At 40.6% G+C, this 27,881-nt stretch overlaps 1 protein-coding gene across 2 annotated transcripts in view; it reads right to left on the bottom strand.

Moving 5' to 3' along the window:
* The window catches only part of SYNPO2L (synaptopodin 2 like), a 56,328-nt gene that overhangs the window by 13,391 nt on the left and 15,056 nt on the right, over positions 1-27,881 (bottom strand). For both annotated transcript variants that reach the window (XM_089510802.1, XM_089510803.1), the window contains exons 2-3: positions 15,285-15,436; positions 9,530-10,197 (exon numbers count right to left, since the gene is read on the bottom strand). In XM_089510802.1, coding sequence (XP_089366928.1) covers positions 9,530-10,197; positions 15,285-15,436 — 820 coding nt within the window. The remainder of the gene's footprint in view (positions 1-9,529; positions 10,198-15,284; positions 15,437-27,881) is intronic.

Raw genomic sequence — 27,881 nt, 5'->3', positions numbered from 1 at the left:
CAAGGAGCCTCTGGCCCATCCAGCCATTGCTACAAGGCCAGCATGGGGGAGAGGCTGTTTGGTCACTGCTCAGCCAGCTGCTCAGTTGCTATTCCCAGGTGACTGGGTACAACAGAATAGCCAGTCAAGCAGCGATCAAGAAGCCTCTTGCTTGTTCTGACCTTTCTTGGTTGATGCTCCCAAAGTGAACACGTACAAAGGGAGCAGTGACTGAGCGACTGGTTGAACAGCAACTGAGGAGCCGCTTGCCTGTTCCAGTCTTTCCCTTTCCCTGTGTGGCTGCTCAGCCAGCTGCTTGGTTGCTGCTTTCAAGATGACCGGCTGCCCGATAGCTGTTTGACTGGCTGCTTGGGCATTGCTCCCTTTGTACCCAGTCAACCTGGGAGCAGACTTGAAACCAAACTCAGTGGTTGAATAGGAGTGGTGTTGAGCAATAATTTAATTCCCCTACTTGAAGTAAATACAGTGGACCCTTGCCTTATGCGGGGGATCTGTTCCGGAGACACACACACACCCTGTGCGTAAGGCAAATAACACGTATGCTCGGGAGCGGGGGCGCAGCAGTGTGTGCGCACCATTCATTGTAAGCTGAAAGCCGCATATAGTGTGCCCATATATGGCGTGGCCGCACTGTAAAAAATAACCTTGATAAAATGACATAGTTCTATGAACCTTTCTTTACACCAACCAGAGATTTAGTTACACCCCAGCACAGGAATCATGCAAATAATTTCAAAAGCTCAGTTATTTATTGAACAGCGTGAATTGTGAAGGTCTGACCATGGCAGTGGAAATTCACTGCAATAGATGGAAACTTAGCAGGTATTCTTACTTTAGTGAAGGTTATCTAATGAAGGCTGAAGGAGATTTGGCCATCTTCTTTCTTTCTGTCACGACTAGTGTAGGCACCGAAACAAAAAGGGTTTAGGGATCCTAATCTTTCTTTCAGTGTTAATATTAATAGATTTTTACTGGTGGGAAACACTTGAATTTGAACAGTGATGCTGATCAATTTGATTTATATCACACCATTATAGCAAGGAATGCAGTAGTGGTTGGTAGCTTCCGTGTCTAGGGGCATGTGTTTTTATCTAAAATTTAAAATGAGCTATCCAAAATAAGTTCTGAATCTTAGAGTAAAACCTGGAGCAGATTCACTAATCCAGTGACATGAGAGCCATTAGCTGTCACTGAAGGAATCACATTCAGGGCAGAAATGTAGTCCTGTATACTGTACAAGCATGAATTAGCATAGGTGAGAACTTGGATAAGTTAGTGATTTTAGTCTGATTAAATAAGCATGTGATTGCATATTTTAAAAAAACAACATGGAAATATAAATGAACTTAATACAGACTACATCATGTCATATTAGCTGTATCCCATTCGGATCCATACATATCATCTGTAAAGAGAAACTGATGCACTATGGTAAGAATATATTCTGAATATAGCCAAAGTTGAGTGCACATTGGCAGCCAAAGCAATTTTTCCATGACTGATGTCACAGTTACTAGGCAGTCAGATATAAGAAGTTAGAGGTTGAGAACAGCTGTTGATCCTTTATACGTGGAAGGGCTTACTGTGTTTTAAATACCAGTAAGTTAAAAGGTTCTTTTGGATTCCAAAGTATTTCCCACTAAGGCAGAAGATACTTTATGGAACAATGCTTCTCAGGCTATCCAATGTAGGAGACTGGCATGGTTTCCCCCTGTCCTCAGAATGTCAAGTACAGGGTTGGCTGGTTTAAACATTGGTTTAAATCAAATGACTAACACACACACACACACACACACACACACACACACACACACACACACTTAGAGAGAGAGAGAGAGAGAGAGAGAGACTGAGATTATTCTTTTTTCTTAAGTCTGGCTATTATTACTATTTTCTAGTCCTCTTACATGAACAGCAATGACTGTTTGCACAAAGTTAATTAATGCAAAAAAAAATGGTTTAAACAACCATAACAACACTTTTTGTGTGTTTTTAAAAACCTGTTCCCCCACCATCACCACCTCCCATCCTGACCAGGGACCACATTTTTGTTTATTGGCTACAACTGTCTCTTTCTTTCTTAGAAACTCTCTGTAAACTGTCAGCCAATGGCCTGTGGCCAGCACTGATTCAGGCAGCACCATTATGGAGATTATCATATGGGGGACAGGATGTCATTGTCCCATCCTTGTCCTGTCCTTCCTGCATGATGGCAGAAAGGACTTTCATACAATGACAAGCTTATCCAGACATTATCCCATCCAGAAAGTGAGAATAATGGTAAACTGATCCTATCGTTGTCCCATAATTGAAGTGGAATTAATGGGAGTTCGCGTTAATGCAGTGTCACTTCAATAACAGGATAATGACAGGATTGGCATGTATGATATGAAAGGCTTTCACATGAACCCCCCCCCCCCCCCAGGATGGGATAAGGACAGGAGAGCGATCCTGACCTTGTCCCTTCTGAGTGTGATAATCTCCTATGAGTGGCACTGTTAGAGAGCACATCTGTGGATGATAGGAGACCTCAACTGGAAGCTTCTGAAAAAAAATTGATGCTTTCTTGCTGATCGCTCCAGATTCATCAACCAGGATTAAAACAGAATTACAGTATATTAAAGCTGAGCCTTTAGCACCCTAGATGCTCCAAGCATCTGAAGAGCAATAAGCTGTTTCTCACTCCATTGTCACTTTTGTTTTGAGGTAAGAGTGCTGCTCCAGTTCATTTGGATCCTGCCCTCCCTGCAAATTGCCCAGGGTGGCATATGTGTTCCCTTTCCTTTATTTTGTCTTCACAGTTGTGGCAAAGTCTGAAAGAGCTAATTGTGGAAAAGCAATGCCTGCCTTGCACTGTGAAGGGCTTCAGTGTGGAGGCAGACTGAGCAAGAAATCTTGGGAAGTGTGTTGTTTGAAAACATGATTTACTACATTTCCCCCTCAGACAACCTAAGCTGAGATCATGCACAAGTGATGTGCATGATCTCTATAATCCTCCATGGTAAATTCCTTGCCAACCAATATATTGTTTGAGTACGGATGGTGCCTTAAATCTTTAATACATGTTCAATAATTTTTATGTAGAGATAAAAGTTCGTAAAACTCACCCCCTTTTGGAATAAAAATAACAAATATGTTAATTTCCAAAAATTTAATTTGCTGTAACTGTGGCAGGATCAGTATATTGCAAATATCATGAAACAGATCAACCACGGGTGCATCTGCATAGTAGAAATACGTATTGCAGTATGATGCCACTTTAAGTGCTGTGGCTCCATCTTATAGAATCCTGACTTTGTAGTTTTACAAGGTCTTTAGCCTTCTCTGCCAAAGAGTGCTGGTGCTTCATAAAACTACAGATCACAGGGTTCTGTAGAATGGAATCATAGGAGTTAAAGTAGTGTCAAACAACATTATTGCTATAATGTAAATGAACCCTAGTTAGGTTTCAAGGTTTAGCTCAATGAGTATCGCATTTATAAACAACAGCATTTTGATGGTTATATTACTCATCCTAGATAAAAAGTATTCCTACTGTACCCTCTTAATACTTACTGTACTATTCATATTCTGTTTCAGAAGTCAATATTGATTGTAACTTTTTCACATTTTTACACATAGGTAAAGTCCTCCCTATTAGATTTTTTATTAACTTAACATAATGTGTCTGTTTTATTGACTTAACATAATGTGCCTTCAAGTCACCTGTTCACTTATGGTAACCCACTGAAATTCATAGTAGGACACCATGTCAAGTTAATCTGCTTTGTTAATACAATAAAGATAAAGATAAAAAATATGTATTTTTACTTTTGTAAAAAGTCCTTTTTTTTGTTTTGTTAAACTTGTACATTTTGCCAAAAGCTGAAGACAAATCCAGGTTAACCACTGATTTTTTTATTTAAAAAAAAATGAAGATCATAGAATCATAGAATCAAAAATGTGTGGCCTGCACACTTATTTCAAGGGGATACAATAATGGTTGTGGGCTCCTCTTGCCTATTTTATGGTGGGTGACCCAGCACTGAAGTTTGGAGTGTAGCGATGAGGAAAAACACACAATTTCTGCTGTAAGCAAGCACAGGATATCAACCCCAATGTATCCTCTCATCAATCCTAGGTATAACTTTAGGTCTCTGTACTCAATATCGGGCTTTTCTGGGGCCCTTCTGCCTATACTGACGCTGCCTGTGAAAATAAGCCATGATGCAAAGTATTGCTCACCCACTGCTAGGACTCTCAGATGGAAGAGAACAGCTGGGCATGCCTTGCTCAGCATTTGCCTCATGTCTGCGCATTATTCAAAAGAGAAAAATAGACTTGGTCTAAGGTGACTGAAACTCCGGACAGGTCATCGAGAAAATTAAATCACTCAGCTGGGACTCCTGTTCATTAGTGGTGGTGGTGGTGCTGTTTTTAAAATTGCTTTCAACTTTTAGGTGTATTTTAAAGGAGAAAGATTCCACTCTAAACCATTTAGCATTTCTCAAAGAAGTGGAAGGATCTACTCTCTGCCCTGAGAGTCTGATATCCCATCAATGGTGCCTGATGTCCACTATTGGGGCAGTGGGCTGGGCAGAGGCAATGCTAATGGCATCTACTTTGTTGCCCAGCCTCCTCTCTTGCAAAGTCTACCAACTCATAACTGAAGAATACTGTCACACCATGGTTAATAAGGGTTGGGCTGGGTGGTACCATGCTTGCATTTGGGTAAAATGATGTGTGGCTTATACACTTATTTCAAGGGGATACAACACATCTGTCATTCACATAACAAAATAAACCGTTTTTTTGAGTCAAATTGACGAAGCGATTTAGTGCCGAATAGACGTTCACACTATTCAAGCCGTGATCTGACCTACCCCTTTTGATTTAATCCACTTCGCATTCACATTCAACAATGGATCGATTAAAAATGGTGCCATGTCACAGGGGTAACCACAGGAAATGAATCAAATTGACACTGCATTCACACTTGCACTGAATCGATTCATTTAAAAAGAAGCAGGGAATGCCGTGGATTCAGAAGAACCAGTTTAACTGGGTTTAGTGCTGCACCCCCCCCCCCCCCCCATCAAACCACAGCAGAAATTTGGTGCAAGTGAAACAAGGGCCTTTTACACCAGTTCAGATCTGTTTCAAAACCAGATTATTATGTAGCGTGAATGGGGCCATGGCCTTGGCCTCTTCTTGTCTATTTTATGATGGGTGGTGAACTTTGCAGTGTAGTGATGAGGAAAGTTACACAATTTTTGTTCATATAAGGTACACACCTTATAAGGAAAAATACACAATTTTTGCTATAAGGTACACACTACAATCTGAAAATATTTAACATTGGAATTTTCCTTTCATTACTGTGTGCCTTCAAGTCATTTCCAACTTAAGATGACTGTAAGGTGAACCTATCATGGGGTGGTTTTTTGGGCAAGATTTGTTCAGAGAGATTTTCTACTGCCTTCCCCTGAGGTTGTGAGCTTGTGACTTACCCAAGGGCAGTCAGTAGGCTTCATGGCCGAGCTGGGAATTGAACCCTGGTCTGTAGTTGTAGTCCAGCACTTAAACCAATACGTCATGCTGGCTCCAGAATTCTCCTAGGAAAGCTAATTATTCTGAAAACAAGATGCACATTCCCATCTTGTGTGGCTTGTTTTAAAGGAAAGCTGAGGGGGGGAGTCAGTATATCACCAAGTTTCAGCAGTGTGGTGATGGTGTGCAATTTTTATTTTTTAAAAAAGCAGAGGAGGCATGTGCTTCTTGATTATAAGCTGATTAACACTTTCAAGGGACATACAGGAATGGTAATGGTTATGAAAATAAGGCAGACACTTCTCATGTGACTTGTTTCATAAGGAAAACTGTAGTTTCCCCTCCCTGGCTTCTGTACTACCAAACTTCAGCAGTGTGAGAGGTCCTGCCCACAGCAGGTTTGATAAGAGACATTGCTCTCTAAGACACAAATACCCATCCCTATCTTACAACCAGTTGTGGCCCTAGAAAAAAAGGGGTTTTACCTAGAGCAGGGGTAGGCAACCTTTTTGAGCCGGGGGCCGGGTTGCTGTCCCTCAGACAACAGGGGGGCCGAAGCCAAAAAATAAATAATTAAATATTTTTTTAAAAAAATAGATATATAAATAAACCAGGACAAATGTAGGATAAATTTTTCAAATGGAAGACACTTTTTTAAAAAAATGGAGGACACGCGAAAAAATTTACTGATTTTTTAAAAAATGTTAATATAAATGCATGTTTCTGAGGCTTCTATAGACAATTGCCCCCCAAAGACCCCGGCGGCAATCGGCGGCAGGACCGGGCTGGGCCGGTCCCAAGGCCTCGCCGGGCCACATCTGGCCCGCGGGCCGCAGGTTGCCTACCCCTGACCTAGAGTCACATCCACTGCACAACAACCCAATGCACACTTATATATAAGTGTAAAGTCTATTGAACAAAGCAACACTTACTTCCAAGAGAAATGCACAATGCAGAAGGCATAGGATACTCCATGAGATCACAAATACAACGATACAGAGTTAGAGCTTGATCCCAACATCCCTAACATACCCCTTTCCACTCAGATTGTAGAAGCAAAATCTGAGGCACATTAACTGAAAGATCATACTTGGAAAGCAGACTGGAGAATAGAGATAGAAAAAGATGGCTGAATCATCACAGTATTATACAGCATCAATCCATGGTAAACTCCAAAAAAGTACTCCTAAAAGATGCTCCTTTAAAAACAGGAACTTGTGAAAAGCTGTGCTCCAGTTTCACAAAGCTAGATAGCATGGAAAGACACTGTAACCTTTCCCTGCCACAAAGCCACTGAAGTTGTTCTTTAATTTTGGCAGCAGCTGTTTCCCACAGATGGATAAGAGTGTGGCCCCTTTGTGTTGGGAGTACATCAATAAGGTCTCTTGACCTGAAGAGGCCTGTGCCTGCGCTGAAGCATTCCTTTGCACTTGCATTTGTCTAGTCTAGGGACTCTTTCACACAGCAAAAAGTGACAGGAGCATAGCAAGATGCTTCCGTCACTATCACGCATTTGCTTGAAGATTATCAGATGATGTCACATAATGTTGCCATAATTGCAGCATTATCCCATGAATAAAAAGTAATTTTAGTGCCACTTTTCATTCTTAGGACTTTTCTGTGAATGAAAAGTGGTGCTAAAGTTTACTTGTGGGATAATGCCACAATTATGGCGATGTCATCTGATAATCTTCAACCAATTGTGCAATAGTGACAGGAGCATCCCGCTATGCTTCCGTCACTTTTCGCCATGTGAAAGAGTCCTAGCAGTAACATGTTGCATAGAAAAAGGAAATAAAGGCAAATGCATAAAGTTTAATGCCACAAATGCCAAAAAGAGGATTGGTGGTGTCTCTGATCCATACTGAAAAGCTGGTTTGACCCTGGTTTGTTGTGACATTTGGGCACATGAGTGGGTATTCAGTAGTCAATGAACTCCCTGAAAGTATTGCTTGTGTATTTGAATTAGTAATTTATTACAATACCAAAAAATATCTTAAGGCACCAACTGGACCTTAGATAGTGCTCCTTTTTAAAAATATTGGAATACTGTATTTTATATAACTTTAATAGCCAAAGGAATAGAATACATTCAGGTATGCGAAAGAAGGCAAATGTGAAGAACTTTGCGTGCCTTTTGTTAATTATATTGGTGTTTCATACAGTTAATAAAACTAAGAAACATTGGAATGGTTAGTCCCAAACAAAGGAGATCTATCGAATCAGTGGAATTTAATTTGTTAGGATTAACAATTGATTTAGGAAACTGAAGTACCCTGTCCCAGTTTGTCTGTCCTTCCTCATTAATACCTTGTCCAGTCTTGACTACACTGTGATGTTGCTAAGCCCCATTTGTACCCATTTTCATTTGTGAAATGTTGGAGGGTATGGAAAACTGGTTGAATCATCAGCCAGAGACAGCAAGGGGCAATTGGATGTGACAGAGGCTGCAGGGAGAACCTTCACTAGGTTAAAGCTCCGGGCCAGAGATTAATTCCCCCCTTGTTGTAACATTGTGTATGAATTAGGTCATTGTGACTTCTTGAAAGCATATGATCCCTGTCCAATAAATACTTGTAAAGTATAATTGCAATGATGTTGTCTCTCATTTTTCTTGTTTTACTGTGAAGTCTATAAAGTCTAAGGCCTTATCCTCACTTGCCAGAATACTCTGGGAGTGCCCTTGGAGTTTTCTGGCCTCAATTTCCCCCCGAATTCCCACTTTACTCACTCTCTTTTGTTGCAGATTTTTGGCTTTCATAGTGAACGATGGATGGGCTGCCTTCCCACGCAGTCCCTGTTCATCACCTAGCACCACTGCTGAAGGCAGAACAAGGCGTCCAATCATGTTATCAATGCTGGGTGCCTTGTTCTGACCTCAAAGTGATTTGCACCTACAGTGAAGGCAGATGCCGCCATAAATGCAAAGAGCTGAAAACCGGCATCAAAAGATGAGTTCTTTAAATGGGGTTAGGAGGAAGAAGCCCCAAATCAGGAGTGGGTGTCATGAAGACAGTCCAGACCCAAGTCAGGGTTTTGACCCTGCATCTTGTAAACATGATCCAGTGATCCCAGGGGGAATTTGGGCCAAATCTCCCATGTAGACAAGCCCTAACTATACACTGATCTTATCTGTCCCGCTCATCTTGCTGCATCATTGAGCTGAATTACTGGGCTGAAATCACAATCCTGTCCTGGGCCATTTTTTCCAAACCTCTTTGCAAAGATCATTTACCAAGGAAGGACAACTGCCTACAGACCATGAGATCACCTCAGCAATCTGCCAGGAACACAACTCTCAGTTGGAGGTCATCCCAGAAGCAAGACCATAAGGTATTTGGCAGCAAAAAACAGACGTTCAGATAGGACGCAGGAGCCTAGATTTTCAGCTGTTAAAGCTTTTCTGGACTTATTTATTAAATGCATCGATATCCTGCCTTTCCTCTAGTTTGCTCAAATGCATCCCTCCCTCCATCCCCACTTAACCTTCACAGAAACCCTATAAGGTAACTTAGGTGGAGAAATAGCAATGGTTCTAAGAAGGTCAATCTGTGAGCTTCATGGCTGAGTAGGGATTTGATCTCAAAGCTCCCAAGTCCAGCACTATAACCACTTTACTACACAAGTCAGTTTTGGAATCTAATCCTGAATCGTAATCCTTGGTTCTGATACATTAGTTACATAGTAAACAATGTTTTCAATTTAAAAAATTTCAACATTTCTGACATTTTGCCTTGAATTATTTTTAATTTTGTCTACATTTCCCATTTTTGTGTTTGATACTCCTTATTCCTGTCTCCAAATACAATTTTGATGGGTGACATTATGCTCCAGGTAAACTGCAGGCAAAACATCTGTGGAGGAGACTCATGACTTATATATTAATGGGAATATGGAATTACAACCAGAGTTGTTTCTGCTTCTTAAAATGCTGTGTTTCGTACCAAGAAAAGAACTGAATAGCAAACATAAACAGCAGCAGTATATCAAAAAGACTTACTGGCTTGCTTGGCTTTCTCTGCATAGCTGGTGGTCAGGTCTTCATCTACAGGGTGCTCCACAGGCCCTATCATAGGGATAAGGTGTCTTTCTGCTCGAATGGTTTTAGTTGCATGCGGCAGAAGCATGGCCTCTGGAGAAGGCTCTCTGTCTTCAGGTGAAGGGGGCTGGAGCAAAGCTTCACTCTCTGAGAAAGGGGTGTCAGTACGACTTCCGGGCTGGCAGACAATCTCTCTCTTGGCCACCCCACTGAGACCTTCTCCTCCTCCTCCTCCAGCTTGTGTTACCACCTCAGGGGTGCTGTCATACCCACTCAGCTCTGAGAGAGACACTTCATCCTGTGTCTCACCCACCTTATTGTTCAGTCCCTCTGGAGGGGAACGGGGGCCCTTTTTCCGAGCTCTCCGATGCTTTTCCTGGGCAATATTGTCAGCATCACTGTCAGTCTCTGCATAGTAGGCTTCACTATCTGGAGGGGATGTTAGGATTTCCAAGTGTTGTTGTCTCTGGGGCTGCTGCTCAGCTTCTGGAGCTGCACTGGGACTTGTTGGTTCAGCACTACGCACCTGAGAAGCCTGGCTGAGTGGGGAAGTTGGAGAGACCACTTGCAGCTGCCTGGGAGAAGGGGAGCAGAGGAGTCTCACATCAGACTGGCCACCAGTAGTCACCCTGAGAGAGAGAGAGAGAAAAGAGAATTAAAAAGATCTGGGTTAGTTAAAAAAGATGAGAAAAGACAGATCAAAGCCTTCTTCCCATAATAGCCAACCAGATGTCTATGGAAATCTCTCAAGCAGAGGAACATGGGTACAATAGCATCCTCTTGCTTTTGTTTCCAGGGGCATCTAACGATGTATTTATTATAGGGTTGAGTTTATATTTAGTGCTTGCCTGTACATGCAGAACAAACTGTGGATTTGGGTGTTCAGATTTTGGATTTTAGCTTTTGTGACATTCAAAGATATAAATGGACACCTCAGTTAATAAAGTAAATATGTTCATGGGCACTATAATAAAATTTGATACCAGAGAGAGAAATGACATGGAAAGAATTGGGATAGGTTCTTACACCACAAAACAGAACAAAATATGCACACATGAAATTAAATAATCAGGTCAGCTAAGCATCACATAAGGAAACAAAAACAGTATGAACTTTCTAGACAGCACTTGAAAGTTTATTCCAAAATATATCAAGTGATTATTATTTTTTTCTTTGACCAGCCTCCACTTTTCCTTAGGTTTCCATTGTTGTGACCAGACTTACAGCCTTATCACATTGCAAACAAACCTGGCAGGCAGTGAAAGAAAAGCATTTTTCTGTTTCTGCCTCCACATAACATCAAAGCACTTTCATTCTCTTCCAGTTGTAAAAGCGTGGGCGGGGGTCATAAAAGCATCCTTTTTGCCAAGCTGGAAAAATCCATTGTCAAAGGGGATCTTTATGTCTCTGTCCCACGCTTTTATGACCAGAAGAAAATGGATGTGCTTCAACATCATACAGAGACAGAAATAATAATAATAATAATAATAATAATAATAATAATAATAATAATAATTTATTTGTATCCCGCCTCTCTACAAAATGCAATCGAGGCGGCTTACAAGATTAAAATATACAGTTCGAACCCTCAACCCACCCACCCCTTAAAATACAATTAAACAATGTAAAATTTAAAACATACTTAAAAACAGTACAATAGCTATGGTGAAGTCAGAGGTCAGCAGTTAGATTTTCCTTCTGATAGCCGGAGAACTATTCAGAAAAGGCCTGCTGGAAAAGATCCGTCTTTATAGCTCTTTTAAAGCTGTTTAGAGTGGTAATATGATGGATCTCGTCTGGCAGGCCATTCCACAATCTGGGAGCAACAGCTGAGAAGGTCCTCTGGGAGGTCGTAGACAACCTTGTTTTACAAGGCTGTAACAAGTTTTTCCCTGAGGATCTAAGTGTGCGGGGAGGATTATATGGAAGGAGGCAGTCCCGAAGATAGGTTGGACCCAAGCCATTTAGGGCTTTAAAGGTGATAACCAATACCTTGTACTGGGCCCGGAAACTGATGGGCAGCCAGTGGAGTGATCTTAAGATTGGTGTTATATGATCTCTTCTGGATGTACCAGAGACCAGTCTGGCTGCCATGTTTTGAACTAATTGAAGTTTCCGGCCCAACCATGAGGGTAGCCCCATGTAGAGTGCACTGCAGAATAATTTAATTTGTTTTAATTAATAATTTGTTTTATTTATATACCGCTATTCCAAAGATCATAGCGGTGAATACCAAGTAAGCTAATTAGCAAGTAAGCTAATTTGCCCCCAACAGTCTGGGTACTCATTTTAGCGACCTCGGAAGGATGCAAGCCTGAGTCGAGCTTGGGCCATTTTGCTGGTCTTGAACTCGCAACCTTGTGGTTTTGAGTGAATGGCTGCAGTACAGGCATTTAACCACTGCGCCACCAGGGCTCCTATCAAGGCATGAGGTTACCAGCGCATGTACTATGGTCTCAAGGTCCCTGATTTCCAGGAAAGGGCGCAGCTGGTGTATGTTTCTCTTTTGCTGCCTGCTGGGTTTGTTTGCAGTGCAACAAGGTTTTGAGAATCTATGCTTTTTAACATGCGGAGATTAATTGATGTGGCAGCCTTATTTGCTCTCCTCTTTTCTTTCTGTTTTACTGATCACCCATGCTCAGTTAAGGATTTTATAGGCAGCTGCTGTATATTTTGCTTGTTGTAGGCAGGTACACACAGGTACGGGAGGACTGGGTAGAGTAGTAGGTTTTTTGCTTGAGCAAGCTGAAATGATAAGGCCTGATATTCTCAAAGGACCATGGGTGCATGAGGATATTTTGCTAAGTAAACAGATCACCCACCCAACCACACATTCATTCCTGCTAAAACCCCATTTTCTTGCAGGCAGATAACAACAAACCAGTCAGCACATGTGATGCATTTCCTCCTGTGCTATTTCTTTTTCTCTTGAAGCCGCTGTTTCACAGAATTTGGCATGGACAGAAACACTCCCCCCCAACAAATTGTAATAACCCAGCATAATTAATTAGTCAGAATAGGATTAACTTCAGTTTTAATCAGGCAATGAATGGAGTACAACCATGTTAGTAGAAAAATCTAATTAATTAATTAATATTAATAATAAATAGAGAATTAACAACATTTCCAAAATTCTGCCTGAAATACAGAAAACTGACATTTTAAATCAATAAGATTAATAAAATAGCAAATCTCCTGAATGTTAATGGAGCTATTAGTAAATAGAAGTCTCAGTTCAGGGTATATTTGTACAATTGTCAAGCTGATTTGGCAATATATAGCTGCAGTGAAAATTGAAGATGAGATGATAGAAGACACAGAAATACTAAGAGAAGTACAATAAAGATGTAAACTTTCACCAGTGCTTTTTAATTTGCACTCTAAGAATTTCCTTAAAGAAGCACTTTTTGATTCAAATAATACCATTATTAATGTGAGAATTCAAGGACACAGCCACGTTTGTCTAAAAAAACAGTATGCAAAGGGATTTTGCAGCACTTTTGAGATTAACTGAAAGACAGAAGTTGATAACATGAGCTTTCATAGACTTGAGCCTACTTTCAAATGCATCTGAGGAAGTAGGCTCAAGTCTATGAAAGCTCATGTTACTAACTTCTATATTTCAGTTAGTCTTAAAGATGCTACAAGATGCCATTGCATATTGTTAATGTGAGTTTATCAGTAACGTACAATACACAGATGTCACAGTATTGCTCGCTGTCAACTTATATGATCTGCAAAGATTTTATTGAATAATAATAAAAGTCTGTGAAGTAAGCAATTTATGTGGTCTAAAAACTAATGTTAAACTATGTTCATGATAATTAGTCAAAAACAAGCAGCTGCTGAAACACACAAAGATTCCAAAGTTATGAGCATGCTGACAAATACTGGGTTCAAATGTCTAACTGAATGAGAACTGGAATCATAATCATGCAATAAATGTTTCAACAGAAATGAATCAGAGTATGGTAGTTTTGCAAAGATTAAAAATGCAGCAAAACCTCAAAAGTAGCCCTAACGTGAGTCTTTCATGGCGTTATATCTCAGTTCTACTGAATGTATGGCATATGGGGCAGACACTGCCCTGAATTATTTTATTATTTATTTATATATTTATATCCCACTTTCCCCCAAAAATTGAGACTCAAAGCAGCTTACAATTTAAAATAACAATGAAGAAGACTAAAGTTAATGAATGTTGGATTCATCACAAGATGTAAATAATTTCCAGGACTATATGATCTGCAGTGCAGAAGTATTACTCTATAAGGACTAAGAAATAATTTTAAAAAAGAAAATTTAACTACATTCTCATATAATGAGAAATAAAAAAATATATTGTTGCAGCTGATTATTCATGGTAAAATAAATTTAGAAGGGGAAAACTTATTGACTAAAAAAAATCAGAGAATGGTTTCGATACCTTTTTTTTTGGGGGGGATGATCATATGCGGAGACAACTGAGTCATGATGATGCCCAACCTCCAGTAAGACAGGAATGAGAAGCAGCAGCGCAGTTAGGTTTCCAAAGGAGTGATTTTCAAAAGCTTTTTTAAAAAACCCATTTATACAATATTTGTTTAAGTCACTCTTTGTAGATACCTTCTGAGAACTGAAAAATGTTGTTAAGAAAGGGCTTCTCTTTGTAGATATCAAGCTGATTATTCCTTAAGAAAGTTTGTTTTATATATTTAAACATTACAGACTATCCTATTTTGGAGTCTAATGTAATTGCACAAAATAATCTTATAGTAGTTTAAAAGGAAGTAAAGTCACCATCAAGTCACAGCATGCTGCAGAGAGTGTTACGGATTGGGAGCACTAAGGGAACATGATCGTGTTACACTGCTCCTATTTAAACGTGATGCCAAGCAAGCAAGAACTTCCGCCATGCAGCATTCCATATGGCTGGCTCCACATTTAAACTAGGTTCTGAACTACTGTACATACACTATTAGCATGTCAGTGCAGCATCTGCTCAGGCCACAGATTCTTTCTATGCTAACACTTCACAGGCATGGCAAGATGCTAGGGTTTAAAATGGGCACTAGGTGCTTGGAGGAGGGCATGAGAAAGCTGATCTCACGTGTCCAACCTCCTCTTTAAAACAAGCCACTAAAAATGAAACAGGTCTCAGCCTAGGGAGTATCCGAATAGCAGACTGCATGAAAGTCTCATATAAGTCGTTGTGATAGTTACTGATTTATTGGTTTTAGCGAAACGTATATGTAATAAGATAAGACAGTTCTGCTTGAGGACAGAGTCCATGTAGTTCCAACAAACAGTCTCTTTAGTTTGATAAATCTGTATATTCTGAGGCTGAAGTGTGAGCATAGGAAAGAAGTACAGACAGCCCTCCATAGCCATGGATTCAAGCATCCACGGCTTGAAAATATTCAAAAAAGTAACTAAATTCTAAGAAGCAAACCATGATTTTGCCATTTTATAAAAGGGATAGCATTTTACTGTCTGTTATATTTAATGGGACTTGAACATCCACAGATCTCGGTATCCATGGGGCATCCTGGAACCAAACCCCGGCAGATAGCATGGGCCCATGTGACATATGATTACATTGAAAACTTCATGAAAAGCAGTCTGTGCTGCCTTGGGCTAAGATAAATTAAAAAGCTTTTAATTCACACATCTCAATAAAGCAATGAAATAATGCACATTTCATTCAATCTGTCTCAATAGCTATTACCACCATTACCTTTTAACAACAATGCTGAGGAGACCATTGGAAGAGTCAATGAGCTGCATGGCAGTGGCATGGGAAAGACTAGCACATGGTCTTCCATTGATGGAGACTAATTCATCATTTTCCCACAGTCCTCCACGACAGGCTTTACTTCTTTTGCGGATCTAAGGAGGGAAAGAGGAAAGGTTACTGAGAAAAGAAGATGGGGGTGGCCAAGTTACTGTGCTGTAAAAACAACAACAAAGAGCCCTTTGGCCCATCAAAGACTATCAAATGTACGATGGCATCTGAACTTTGGTGAACTTTAGCTAGGCTTATCAAATTAATTGGAGTTTTTGTTTTGATTATTTTTTTGGTGCTAGTAACATGCTTACAGTGAAACCCAATACAAGTCTCCTCAATTGTAAGTCCCATTCAATTCAATTGGACCTATTCTCAGGTAAATGAGTACAGGATTTCAGCTTTGTTTGTTCTTCTTTCCCATAGCAAAATAAATAAATAAATAAAACCAGCAGCTACACCAGTCTCTAGATGTACTGCCCACCAGATGTATACCCCCTTCTAGGGTGTCACCCAGTGCCATCCGCACCCCAACAACCCCTAGTGACACCATAATCATATGCTGAAAGTCCATATTTCTTATCCATTTGGTCATCCGAGATTACAAGGCAAAACGTTTCTAGTTTCAACTGTATTTTTATTTTGAAAATGTCCTCCATCCTGTGGTGAATGTTGTGAAGTCCGATATTTCTGAACTTCTTCACATGTCCTCCACATATTTAGAAAGTTCCAACCTTCTGTTTACATTTCCAACACTCATTTGAATTATTTTTAAACATTTTCTTTAGATGCATGGTGCATCTGAGGATGTAGACCAAACCTACAAAAGCTAATTCTACAATTTCTGTCACACAGTTAGTTTCAAAGGTGCTACAAGATCCCTTTGTATATTGATACAAGTAAAATAAGCATTCTAAATCTGATTATGCACTATTTAAGACATTGGAAAGTTTTCCTGAAAATTTTTCTAATTCATTTTCCAGGAAAACTCAAGTTACTGGAGCTCACACCCTTTAAACATAGATGCAGAAGAGAGAGAGAGAGAGAGCAGCTCCTGAAAGCTTATTTAAAAGTTGTATGGATATGCCACCGGCATATTGATAACCAAAGCTACAGATGATCACCTTCAAACTTGTTACTAGTATCCACATATTAAGCATTTCCCATCCTTACCCATTCACTGGCAGTGAATTAAAGGAGAGCAATGTGGGGTGAAAACCACAGGTAAGCAATGTAGAAAGTGGGGCACCATCAAACATCTGATCATCAACAGCCCCACAGATCATTCCTTCCACCAGATGGAGCATGCACCGGACAGACTAGCATTGTCATCTGCCAGAAAAATTACTATAAACTAGAACTTTTAAAAAGACATGATAACAACAGAGAAAGCACTTGAATGCAAAGTTTTAACGGCAATGTCATCTGGATGTGAGTTTACCAGTTATGGCAATTTGAAATAAAATTGGTAGCATGGACTCAACTAGATTCTTTTCACTGAGCAGTGATTGTGCTATACAAAAATGGAATGGCTTTATCTTCTAGGTGTGCATGTCAAAAGGCGCAACTTCCTTTTGGGGGAGAGGAAAAGGGAGGGGAGGAAAACCATATATATATTTTTGTAGTTTCTTCTCTTAATCTCATTGTGATAATATTAATCCCTACAGGGATGTAGCCAGGATTTTGGGAAGGGGGGGGGGGGGTCCAGACTAAGTGCCACTATTATAATGGGGCTTGGGTGCAGCGGTGCGGCGGCACACACCATCCATTGTATCTAACAGAGGGGGGCTCCGGACCCCACGGACCCCCCCCCTTGGCTACGTCCCTGATCCCTAGAATTATGCAGAACTTTCCAAGTGTTTCAATGTGTACGTGAAACACTGTACTGCATCCATCATATGGATGATGATGATATTAATAAGGTAATCATATGCACCCATATTTTTTATTTCAGTAACAACCCAAATAATAGATGTGTAAAGCAACATGAAAAAGAAAATATTGAAATAATCTAATGATGTCATAATTTAAAACATGAACCCAAGATTCCCCTTTGCAGTTTCTTAGCCAGTACATCATACTAGTTTTCAGAGTATATAGTAGCACAAATAGTTGTGCAAGAGCAGGGGTAGGCAACCTGCGGCCCATGGGCCGGATGCGGCCCGGCAAGGCCTTGGGACCGGCCCCCGCCCGGTCCTGCCGCCAATTGCCGCCGGAGCGTTTGGCCTCTCGCGTGAGGGCGTGGGGCCTTTGGCCTATCAGGAGGAGGCGGGCAAGGGGGGGCAAGCGGCAGGCAAGGGGGGCAAGCGGAGGGCAAGGGGGGCAATTGTCTATAGAAGCCTCCGAACCATGCATTTATATTAACATGTTTTTAAAAATCAGCAATTTTTTGCGTGTCCTCCATTTTTTAAAAGTGTCCTCCATTTGTTTTTTTATTTATTTATTTAATTTTAAAAATATTTATTTAATTATTTAATTTTTGTCTTCGGCCCCCCAGTTGTCTGAGGGACAGCAACTCGGCCCCTGGCTCAAAAAGCTTGCCTACCCCTGTGCAAGAGGGTGGCATATGTGCAGTGCTTAGTGCCAATTAATGGAGAATCTGCTTTGGGATCTTAACTTTGAAAGAGCTGTTGAAACAAAATAGGTTAAGACTGTGGAGAACTCTGTTAAAGTTAAGACTAAAGCTTGATGTGGATTCACCACTGCAGTGACATGGAGTGCCACTATCACTCATACAGGCAATCATTTTGCAAGTGTGCATGGACCCCTCTCACTTTTGACTTGGTGGTCTAATCAACAGTTGCTCAATGGGTCAACCTGAATCCATTGTGCCACTGCACAGCTGTAGGTCTACTGTGAAGATTTTTTTATACTAGGCAGAAGCGCTGGTAAATCATCCCTCAAACATTGAGGAAGCGCGCGTGTGTGAATGCCTGGCACGCTTCCTTGTTGTCATGGAATCGTCGGCTCCCCTCTAGCATCACTGAATTATTTGGGGAGAAGAAATTTCCTCTGAGTGCAAAGTTTCCATTCAGAGGAAATTCCCTCTCCTAGGATGATTCAATGATGCTAGAGGGAGCCAACGATTCCATGATGGGGAGGAAGCATGCCAGGCGTTCACAAGCATGCACTTCCTCAACGTTTAAGGGACGATTTAGCAGTGCTTCTGCCTGGTATGAAAATTTTCAGTAACTACATTGGCAAATATTTATGTTACAATAAATGTATGTGGGATCTTGGCCAGAGTTACTATGTGGTTGTTTTAAAAAAATAATTTAAAAAAAGGAAAGAAGTGCGGTACATACTGTTATACTTTTTAACAATTTAAATTTGAGTATACTTTATTCTCTGTCATAAGGCTTTAGCTCCAAAATTTCATTTCCCACCATGTGATCCCAGGAACATGGTTATCAGTGGATCCTCTGATATCGTCTTGGCCTACCAGCTTGCCAGGTACTGGCATCAGCCCAAGCAACAAACTCTAGGACTTGCTGCTGGTTGCCAACATCTCCCAGGAATTCCTCCAACTGGAGGGAACCACCACCATACATCTTACTTTCAAATGCCTATAGGTTAACGATGGTTAAAAGCACCCAATAAAAACATTTATTCAAACATATACAGTGGGCCCTTCCCTTACGCAGGGGATCCATTCTGGACACCCATACACCCCACATAAGGGGGAAATGCATATGCTTGAGCTCCATTGAAAACAATAGGGTGCATGGATGCAGTGTGCAGCGCGTGTGCCATTATTTTCCCCGTGGTGCAGCTTCAGTGTAAGCTGAAAGCCACGTATGGTGCACCCACATATGGTGTGGGCGCACTGTATATGTTGAGCAGTTTGAAAACATGCAAATGCAAGTAGATAAATAGTTACCATGTCAAAGGAAAACTTTTACTTTTACCTTTTACATTGAGTACAGTCAAGCAACTTCTAATTTCTTAGAGTAATTTCACAGAAATTCATATATTTGATACCAGAGTTCTAGAAAGCTCAGTAAACTCACATCATGAAGCTCATGGACAAGGACAAAGAGCTGAACTAGATATGATATGCAACTCATTATTTGTAAGGTTGTTGTCTTGTTTCTAAATCATGCAGGGACAGGCGACTAAACATCCCTGTGTGCTATGGTCCCAGCGAACCCTCTTCCCCAACATCACCTGTTAAATGAAAATAAAATTGAGGTGATTCCAAATTGCATGTTTAGTATTTCTACTGCAAAGGGGAGAAGTGAAGAACAGGGGGGGAAACACTTTGCTTTTTAAAATATGACTTGTCTAGATATTTGCTGGAGCTTTATCAGCCTCTGGGGATCAGCTCCTAGCCTTTCCTGCAATCTTAAAATAGAAATTGCTCATTCCATCTGCCACATTCATCAACACAAGTGCCATCATCCTGGCCTTTCGGAGTCATTGCCCTTCTACTTCTAACCTTTTTTTAAAAATCTGGAATGGGAACATGAAACCTAATAATAAAGCGATAGAGCAAACAGGCTCTCCTGTTCCTATCAACCTGAGCATGGCCCATCTTGTTTCCACCCCTCATCCCACCTAGGTTTCTAGGCTACAGCTTTTAGTCAATAAACAATGTACATACTCATGTGAGAGTATATCTTTGGGGAAACAGGAGCAAAGACTTTCTGCTGGTATTGAGATCAATAATATGAATAATTGCAAATGATATTGGAACAAGATGCCCCAAACCCAAGTTCAGTACAGCTGGCCTTCCTTATACACAGATTTTATAGACACAGATTCAAACATCCACGGCTTGAAAATATTAAAAAAAAGAATAAATTTCAAGTATCAAACCTTGATTTTTCCATTTTATATAAGGGACACCATTTTGCTATGCCATTGTATTTAATGGGACTTGGAGCATACACGGATTTTGTTATTCACAGGGGTTCCTAGAACCAAACCTCAGCGGATAACAAGGGTCCGCTGTATTTGGAAACAAATGACTCTTTCTTGAGACTTTTCATATTTCTTTTCCTTTTTAAAAAAAATGCGTAAGTACAATGAGAAATGTATATTTGGCAATCTTAAAATGACTCACGGTCACTTCACTTGGGCAAAAAAGTTACACCAACTTTATAATGGGTGTGTGTGTGTGGCAGAGTTAAGGAACTGTGTGAAAGAATTGTCAAGAGCATGCTCAACCTATAATTTCTTCAAAACCAATTTCTTCGACTATTTCTATTCAGGTTTTTTTGAGTGGGGGGAGAGTAGTAAATTGACTGTACATGAGCCTTCTGAAATGGTGTGTCTTCTCCATTGGCGTGCCTTCTCCATTGTTTTCTATTTGCCATTTCTCAGGCCACTCTGCAGATGAGAAGACCAGACTGGGAGTATTATTAGCAATTACTGGTTTTCTAGCTGATTCACCCACACACCATTTTATAGTGAGGAACCAGAGGTTCATGATGAAAAACAGGGCAGAAAAGTGAAGCCCAACAGCTGTGTCCACTATTTTTCAGATTCCAGAAGCAAGTAGTTCTATTAGTCACTCCCCCACAGATTAGCCCATACTTACAACATTTCACATCACAAGTGAAACCGGAAACATAAGTGACCAAGTAACATTAGAGTGATGTCAAAATGGGAAATGTTATTAATGAGAAAGGGCACATATGGTAAGCTAGGAGAGGCTGCAAGAGTTTCCTTTGGCCTAAACCTACTGGAAGGGCAAGATTCTGCCCTCTCCTCTCTTCTCTGCTGAGTTGGAACTCAGTTTGCAGCAACTAAAATAAGACAAGTCCAAAGGGGGGAAATGGGAGGAAGAGACAGGAACTGGGACATTTTAAAAGCAGCTCCAAAAGTGGGACCTAAGAAGATTAATTGCGACTGTCCTTGCCAAATTGGGACAGTTGGAGAGCATGCAAGCCCCAGTCAACAAGTAATGAACATAAGCACTCAACAGGTTTAGGTATATAAGCCTCTATTTCCCAATATTTACTGGTCACCTTTAGATCCTGTTATTCTTGTGTGCAACGAACTGAGTGTGGGAGAATGGGAATTCATCTGAAGAAAAGGAGTCAATGGGAACACAAGAGAGAAGCATCCTTGTTGTAGTGACACCCCAAACTCTCCTTTTTATGGCCAAGAAAGGTTGAATTCCTTCACCTAAAAACTTCTTGTACAGCAAACAAAATGTTCAAAGACATCGAAGTCTTTTAACTTGGCGCAAACTAGTTTTGTCCCCAAAGGCATGGAGCTTTGCTGGGCTACACTGCAACAGGGCCTTGGCACAAGACTCTCTAGAGGCAGGTCTTTGACCTATCTTCTCATTCATTCTCTTTGAAAATATCAGCCGATCAGTCTGTTTCTTGAAGGAGGGAGGGAAGCCAAACTCGCTCACAACCTGCTGCTTAAAGAGGCGGAGGAGGTGAAAGTATAACACCCAGCTTCCCTTCCACAACAGCTCTCCAGCTCCTCATGAAATGGAAGAGTCCTGCTGTGAAAGTGAAACCTTGATACCTTCCTTTCTTCTTGTAGAGCAGCAGCTGAAGGCTCTTCTTTTTCACCAGTGGGGAAGGATTGGGTTGTTTTCTTTTGCTTTGATTTTGAGCATTCTGAACTTGCACCCAGCTCGGAATACTAGAGTCAATACGTCCAGAAAATACACCGCAAAAGGAGAAACCCATCAGTCTATGCATTGCAAACTAACGACAACAATAAAAAGCCACCTTGTTTTCTATTCCTGTTAAGGCCCCATGGCAGAAATTCAACCGGCAGAGCTGTCCATCCCCAGCCCTGCAAAAGTTTCTGAACAATACTAGGAAAAATCCCACTTCTTGATTTTTGTTTGGGTTTGCCTATCTGCCAGTTGTTGAAGTCCTGCATGAGTAGGGTTGCCATAACCCGGCTGCAACCGGGATTTTCCCGGTTTTGGCGGCACCTGCCCGCTCCCGTCACGGGTGCCGCCAAAAACCGGGACAACCCCGGTTACAGTGGGGTTGCGCTGCAACCCGTGGAGCCTCGCTGCCCTCCTCCTCCTCCACCCCGCATGGCCGCATGGAGGAAGAGGAGGACAGTGAGGCCTTAGGCGGAGGAGGCGAAGGGGGAGGCGGCGCCTCCTGCACACGGCCGCGCCACCCTCCCCGCCTCCCTGCGGCCCCGCACCCTCTTTCCCGGTCTCCGCAGAGGCTGAGAAGGAGGGCAGGCCCTGGCGATCACCAGCGATTCCGCGCCCTCTTTCCTGGCCCCCAAGGAGACCGAGGCCTCCGCAGAGGCCGGGAAGGAGCGTGTGGGGCCACCAGCGATTGCATTATGAAATGTAGGACACTTTTTTTTAAAATGGAGGCTCCATTAAAAAAAAGTGTCCTACATTTCATAATTTTGTCCTACATTTTTCCCGGTTTTGGAGGTCCTGAGTGATGGCAACCCTATGCATGAGGGGAGGGGGGTAGGAAGGTTAGGTGATGTCCAAATTTTGTTAATTAGATAATTAATGTCTTGTTCAGAATAATTTCTGGTTTCTTTCTACATGCTGATTTGATTAATACTTTTCACTAGTGTATAGAGTTCAGAACGTGATCACGTTATGCTTAGCAAAGAAAAAAGAATTACTTACATGTAAATATACATGCATAATGTATATCTGAGATACGAAACCACTGTCATTTAGCTATATACCACAAATTAAAGCAAATCTGGGGATGGGATAAAGAAAGCAACTGATTTATTTATTTATTTATTTATTTATTTATTTATTATGGTATTTATACACCACCCTTCAGCCCTAAAGGCTAAACTGATGATTTCATGCCCTCCAACTGTCCTGATTTGGCCAGAGCAATCCTGATTAATCCTTGCTTTTTTCCCTCTCACTTTTGAGCTGCTTTTAAAATGTCCCGGTTTCTTCTTTTTATCCCACTTTCCTCCTTGGTAGGACCCACTGCTTTTTATTGTTGCACTTGTAAAGCACTGTGTAAATTGGTGGTGCTATATAAATAAATGGCAACAGTAACAGTAACAACAAGAAGTAAAATAATGTTAAATCAAATGGAAGGGGGGTTGTGTTTTTTGCTGATAATCCACCAAATCCAGTCCTGTATAGTTTTGTCCCGGTTTTGTGGAAGAGAATTATGGCAATCCGAGATATAGAGGGTGGGTGAGGCGTGCAAGATCTCCTGGGGGGCTAATGTGCCCTCCTATCCTCCCAGATCCTACATGGTAACTTCATCATTTTAATTCAAAAACATGTCAGTCTGGAAGTATGCAAAGAGATTTTGCAGCACTTTTGAGACTAACTGAAAGACAGAAGTGGGTAGCATGAGCTTTTGTTGACTTGAGCCTACTTCCTCAGATGCATTCCTCATAATTTTAATGGATTTGGAAGACCTGATATGGGTCATGTTTTTATCAACAGTAAAAGTCATTGTTTTGGATACTTGGTATGATGAGGAAACAGTATGGGACCAAAATAGCTTTGAAAGTGAAGTCTTTCTACCTAGGACAGGAGTAGAAAAATTCAGCATATTTAAATAGAGTCCAAGTCTACAATGCTATGTAGACACTTATCAGAGAGTAAGGCCTGTTACAGACTGCCAAAATAAAGCTGCTTCAGGTCTCTTTGAAGGTATGCTGTTTAAATGATGCATGCATCCTAAGAATCCGGAAGCTGCACCAAAGCTGCACTCCAGTGCTTAGGAATGGAGTGTGGCTTTGGTGCGACCTCCGGACTCTTAGGACCCATGCATCATTTAAATAGCATACCTCCAAAGAGACCCCAAGCAGCTTTATTTTGGCAGCCTGTAACAGGCCTAAGTTTCACTGAATTAAATGAGGCTTATTCATTTTTGTTTATTAGTGGCCTCGATATAGTTACAGTGGCCAGACTAAGAAAGGCTTTCCATTACTATTGAGAAAATGCAAAGGAAATTGAGAGATTTTGTGAAAGTGCAAGTAAACAGAGGCCCTATACAGTCAATAAAAATGAAACATATGTTAGTGTGGGTGTAAAGTTTAACATTTTCAAAGCCGACAATTCCCCCTTCACATAATTTTTACACTACTTTTTCTCCTCAGTTTATGTATTGGAATCTCACCAGGAGAAAAGTGATTTTAAAAAACTACTTTGGAAGGGAGAGAATCATGGGTCAAAGCTTAATCCTACCCACCCATGATGTACGTTGATTTCCTTAATCTGTGTGCATGTTAAATGTGTGTGCATGTGACTGCACACACATTTAAATAGGCAGGAATTCAGTGGCAACTTCAGTTCTGCATAATAAACTACTTGCCCATCAATAATGCTATACAGCACAGTATTCTTATATTCCTAGGGACTCTCTGCTTCTCTGACTAGGACATCGGGAGCCAAGTCTCAGTCTTCACAGCCAACTCCCAGCATAGGGAGAGGAATACTAAAAATAGGATGAAAGGCTTCCCAACTGTTCTTGTTTCCAGACTGAGATCTTCAGAAGCCCATAAATCTCTCCTGGAACAGAACATTGCCAGCATAACTTGAGGAAGCTTCCAGGGGGATGGTTCTAGGACTGAGAATCAAGAGACATTGTGCAGCTATCCTATCTTTTGCTCCTTAACAGATTTTATGTTTGTTTTTTGTTATTTTTTTAAACCCCAAAAACCAGAAGCGGGGGAAAACACAGAAGGGTTACAGATGGAAGACGTCATCTTCCGGAAACCTGCCCTCCTGAGACATTTGAGGAAGGATGACTGCAAGATAACAGTCCTGTCTCAAAGCACGCTATCTGTCTTATGGCATTTAAAAACTAACAAATATTATAAGCTAACCTGTCTGATTAAATTCAAATTAATAGAGGAATTTAAAGAGGAATGGACACCGGTGACGAACTTTCTAGAAAAATTTTGGAATCAAAAAGATGATTGAATTTGACATGATGGAACAGAAGCAACAACATCCTCACTGAACATTAAATATCAATCGGAAAACCTAACATCACTTTATATTTGGTTTGGTGAGATAATAGACCTGTAGTAATATTAATATAAATATTTTTTTCTTTACTATTCTGCTTTATTAAGGTTGCTAATACAATATTTACTTCATAAACGAACCAATTAAATAAAAAAACATATTTGTAATAATAAATGTCTAGAGAATTGGATAAATGGGTGAAAGGTATTTTGAAACTTATATAAAAAAAGAATCTTCCAATCAATCACCTGAGATAACTTAGAAAAACATCTTAGAAAAAACATATCATATAGAATCATAGAGTTGGAAGAGACCGCAAGGGCCATCCAGTCCAACTCCCTGCCATGCAGGAAATCACAATCAAAGCATCCCCGACAGATGGCCATCCAGCCTCCGTTTGAAGACCTCCAAGGAGGGAGACTCCACTATGCTCCCAGGAAGTGTGTTCCACTGTCGAACAGCCCTTACTGTCAGGAAGTTCCTCCTAATGTTGAGGTGGAATCTCTTTTCCTGTAGTTTGCATCCATTATTCCACGTTCTGGTCTCTGGAGTAGCAGAAAATAAGCTTGCTCCCTCCTCAATATGACATCCCTTCAAATATTTAAACAGGGCTATCATAATAATAATAATAATAATAATAATAATAATAATAATAATAATAATAATTTTTATTTTTACCCCGCCTTTCCATAAAGATGATCAAGGCGGCTTACAAAGATTAAAACATAACAATACAAGATAAAAACAATTGCAATATAAAAATTAAAAACGTTACTACAAAGTGGGAACAGGAATCAATATAAAACACGCATAACAAGGGCAAGGAAATGGAAAAAGACAATCGAATTTAAATGGTCCGGGGTCGGTAGGGAAAACAGGGGCAGAGAAAAAAAAGAATGAATTGGCTAAGGTGGGAATGCCAACCGGAATAAATGGTATCATATCACCTCTTAACCTTCTCTTCTCCAGGCTAAACATCTATATACAGAGAAATTTAAAGAAGAGAAAGCTTAGTTAGCGGGGGGAATACAATCACTGCTTTAGTTTGGAAGTCACTATTTTATTTATTGAATGTTTATTTGTATTTGTATTGTCAACTTTCTTTTTTTTTTAATTTTTCAAAAATTTTATTAAACATAGACAAAACATCCATATACAAATGATAACCTTAACATATCTATATACAACATTAAAACATACAAACAACTTTACAAGACAAACATCACTACTCTACATTAGTAGCAATAACATTGAGTGCCTCTTGTATTATATTTACATTAGAAATTTCTTACTTCTTCCGAGATAAAAACTCTAGCCTTTTTCTGCAATTTACAAATCATTTCCCTTTTAGTGTGATATAACTTTATACATATATGTTTCCTATTAGCCCAAGAAGGTTAGCGTATACCTATTTTATTAAGAAGTAAAATGAGACTATTGCCATGTTGTTATAAGATTGAAGATGGGATATCAATACACTTATCTTATTGAAGTTGTACAGTATTCTTATATTGTGTGTAATATATATGACAGAGGGATAAAAAGTTAAAAAAAAGGAGAGGGACAACTTATGTCTCCCTGTTTCCATTTCTAATTCTTCTTACATTTTCTCGTTTTCTCTGTACTTTATTACACATAGCCACTCTTCTTCGGTGTTATCTTTAGTTCTTCCTTTCATCAAAGCTGTCAGTATGTCCATTTCCATAGCCTCATAGAGGTTTGAGAGCCAGTCCTCTAAGTTGAGTGTCGCTGTATTTTTCCATGCCTTAGCAAAAACAATCCTTGCTGTTGTGACCATGTATAAAATTATACGTTTATATTTCCTTTCTGTTGCGATGTTCAATCCCGGGGTTATGTTTAAAAGGAATAAGCATGGGTCCAGAGGAATGTTTTGGTTTAGAATCTCGCACATTGCTAGATGGATTTTTTCCCAGTATCTTTCCGCTTCTCTACACACCCACCACATGTGGAAAAAGTTTGCATCTTTTTTTTTACATTTCCAACAAGCTGCATCCTGCTTCTTGTATACTAAGTTGATCTTATGAGGAGAAATGTGCCATCGATGCAACATTTTAAGGAAATTTTCTTTGTGGTTTTGACATAATGAAAAACTATTAGAGATCAAACAAGTTTTTTCCCATTTTTCCAGCTCTATAACTTTCCCTAGATCCTGCGACCATTTTATCATAAGAGTTTATCGCGTGGGGGTTAAACCGCTCCCCAGCGCGTTCTAACGGGGGCGAGTGGGGGCGCGCACGGAACGCGATGGGCACCGGATGGGGCCCAAAACGCGACTTTATCGCATGGGGGGGACGACGACGACGACGACGACGCGCATTCCCATCACGTCCCAATTCGGTTCCAGAGGGCACCATTTGTGGGAACTGTTTCAAAGCGTCCCCAGAAATGGCGCCCTCTGGAACCGAATTGGGACGCGATGGGAACGCGCGGCGGCGGCGGCCCCCCGTGCGATAAAGTCGCGTTTTGGGCCCCATCCGGTGCCCATCGCATTCCGTGCGCGCCCCCGCTCGCCCCCGTTAGAACGCGCTGGGGAGCGGTTTAACTTCACAATGTGTATTGTCAACTTTCTTATGTCAATGTTTTGTTAAATTGTTTATGTAATTTTTGTATTTTAA

Source organism: Sceloporus occidentalis, unplaced genomic scaffold (genome assembly GCF_023333645.1).
Source record: "Sceloporus occidentalis isolate IW3139 unplaced genomic scaffold, rSceOcc1.0.p SCAF_2, whole genome shotgun sequence".
NCBI lineage: Eukaryota > Metazoa > Chordata > Lepidosauria > Squamata > Phrynosomatidae > Sceloporus > Sceloporus occidentalis.
Note: the sequence above shows the minus strand (reverse complement) of the source record. Positions and strands in the feature narration are given on the sequence as shown.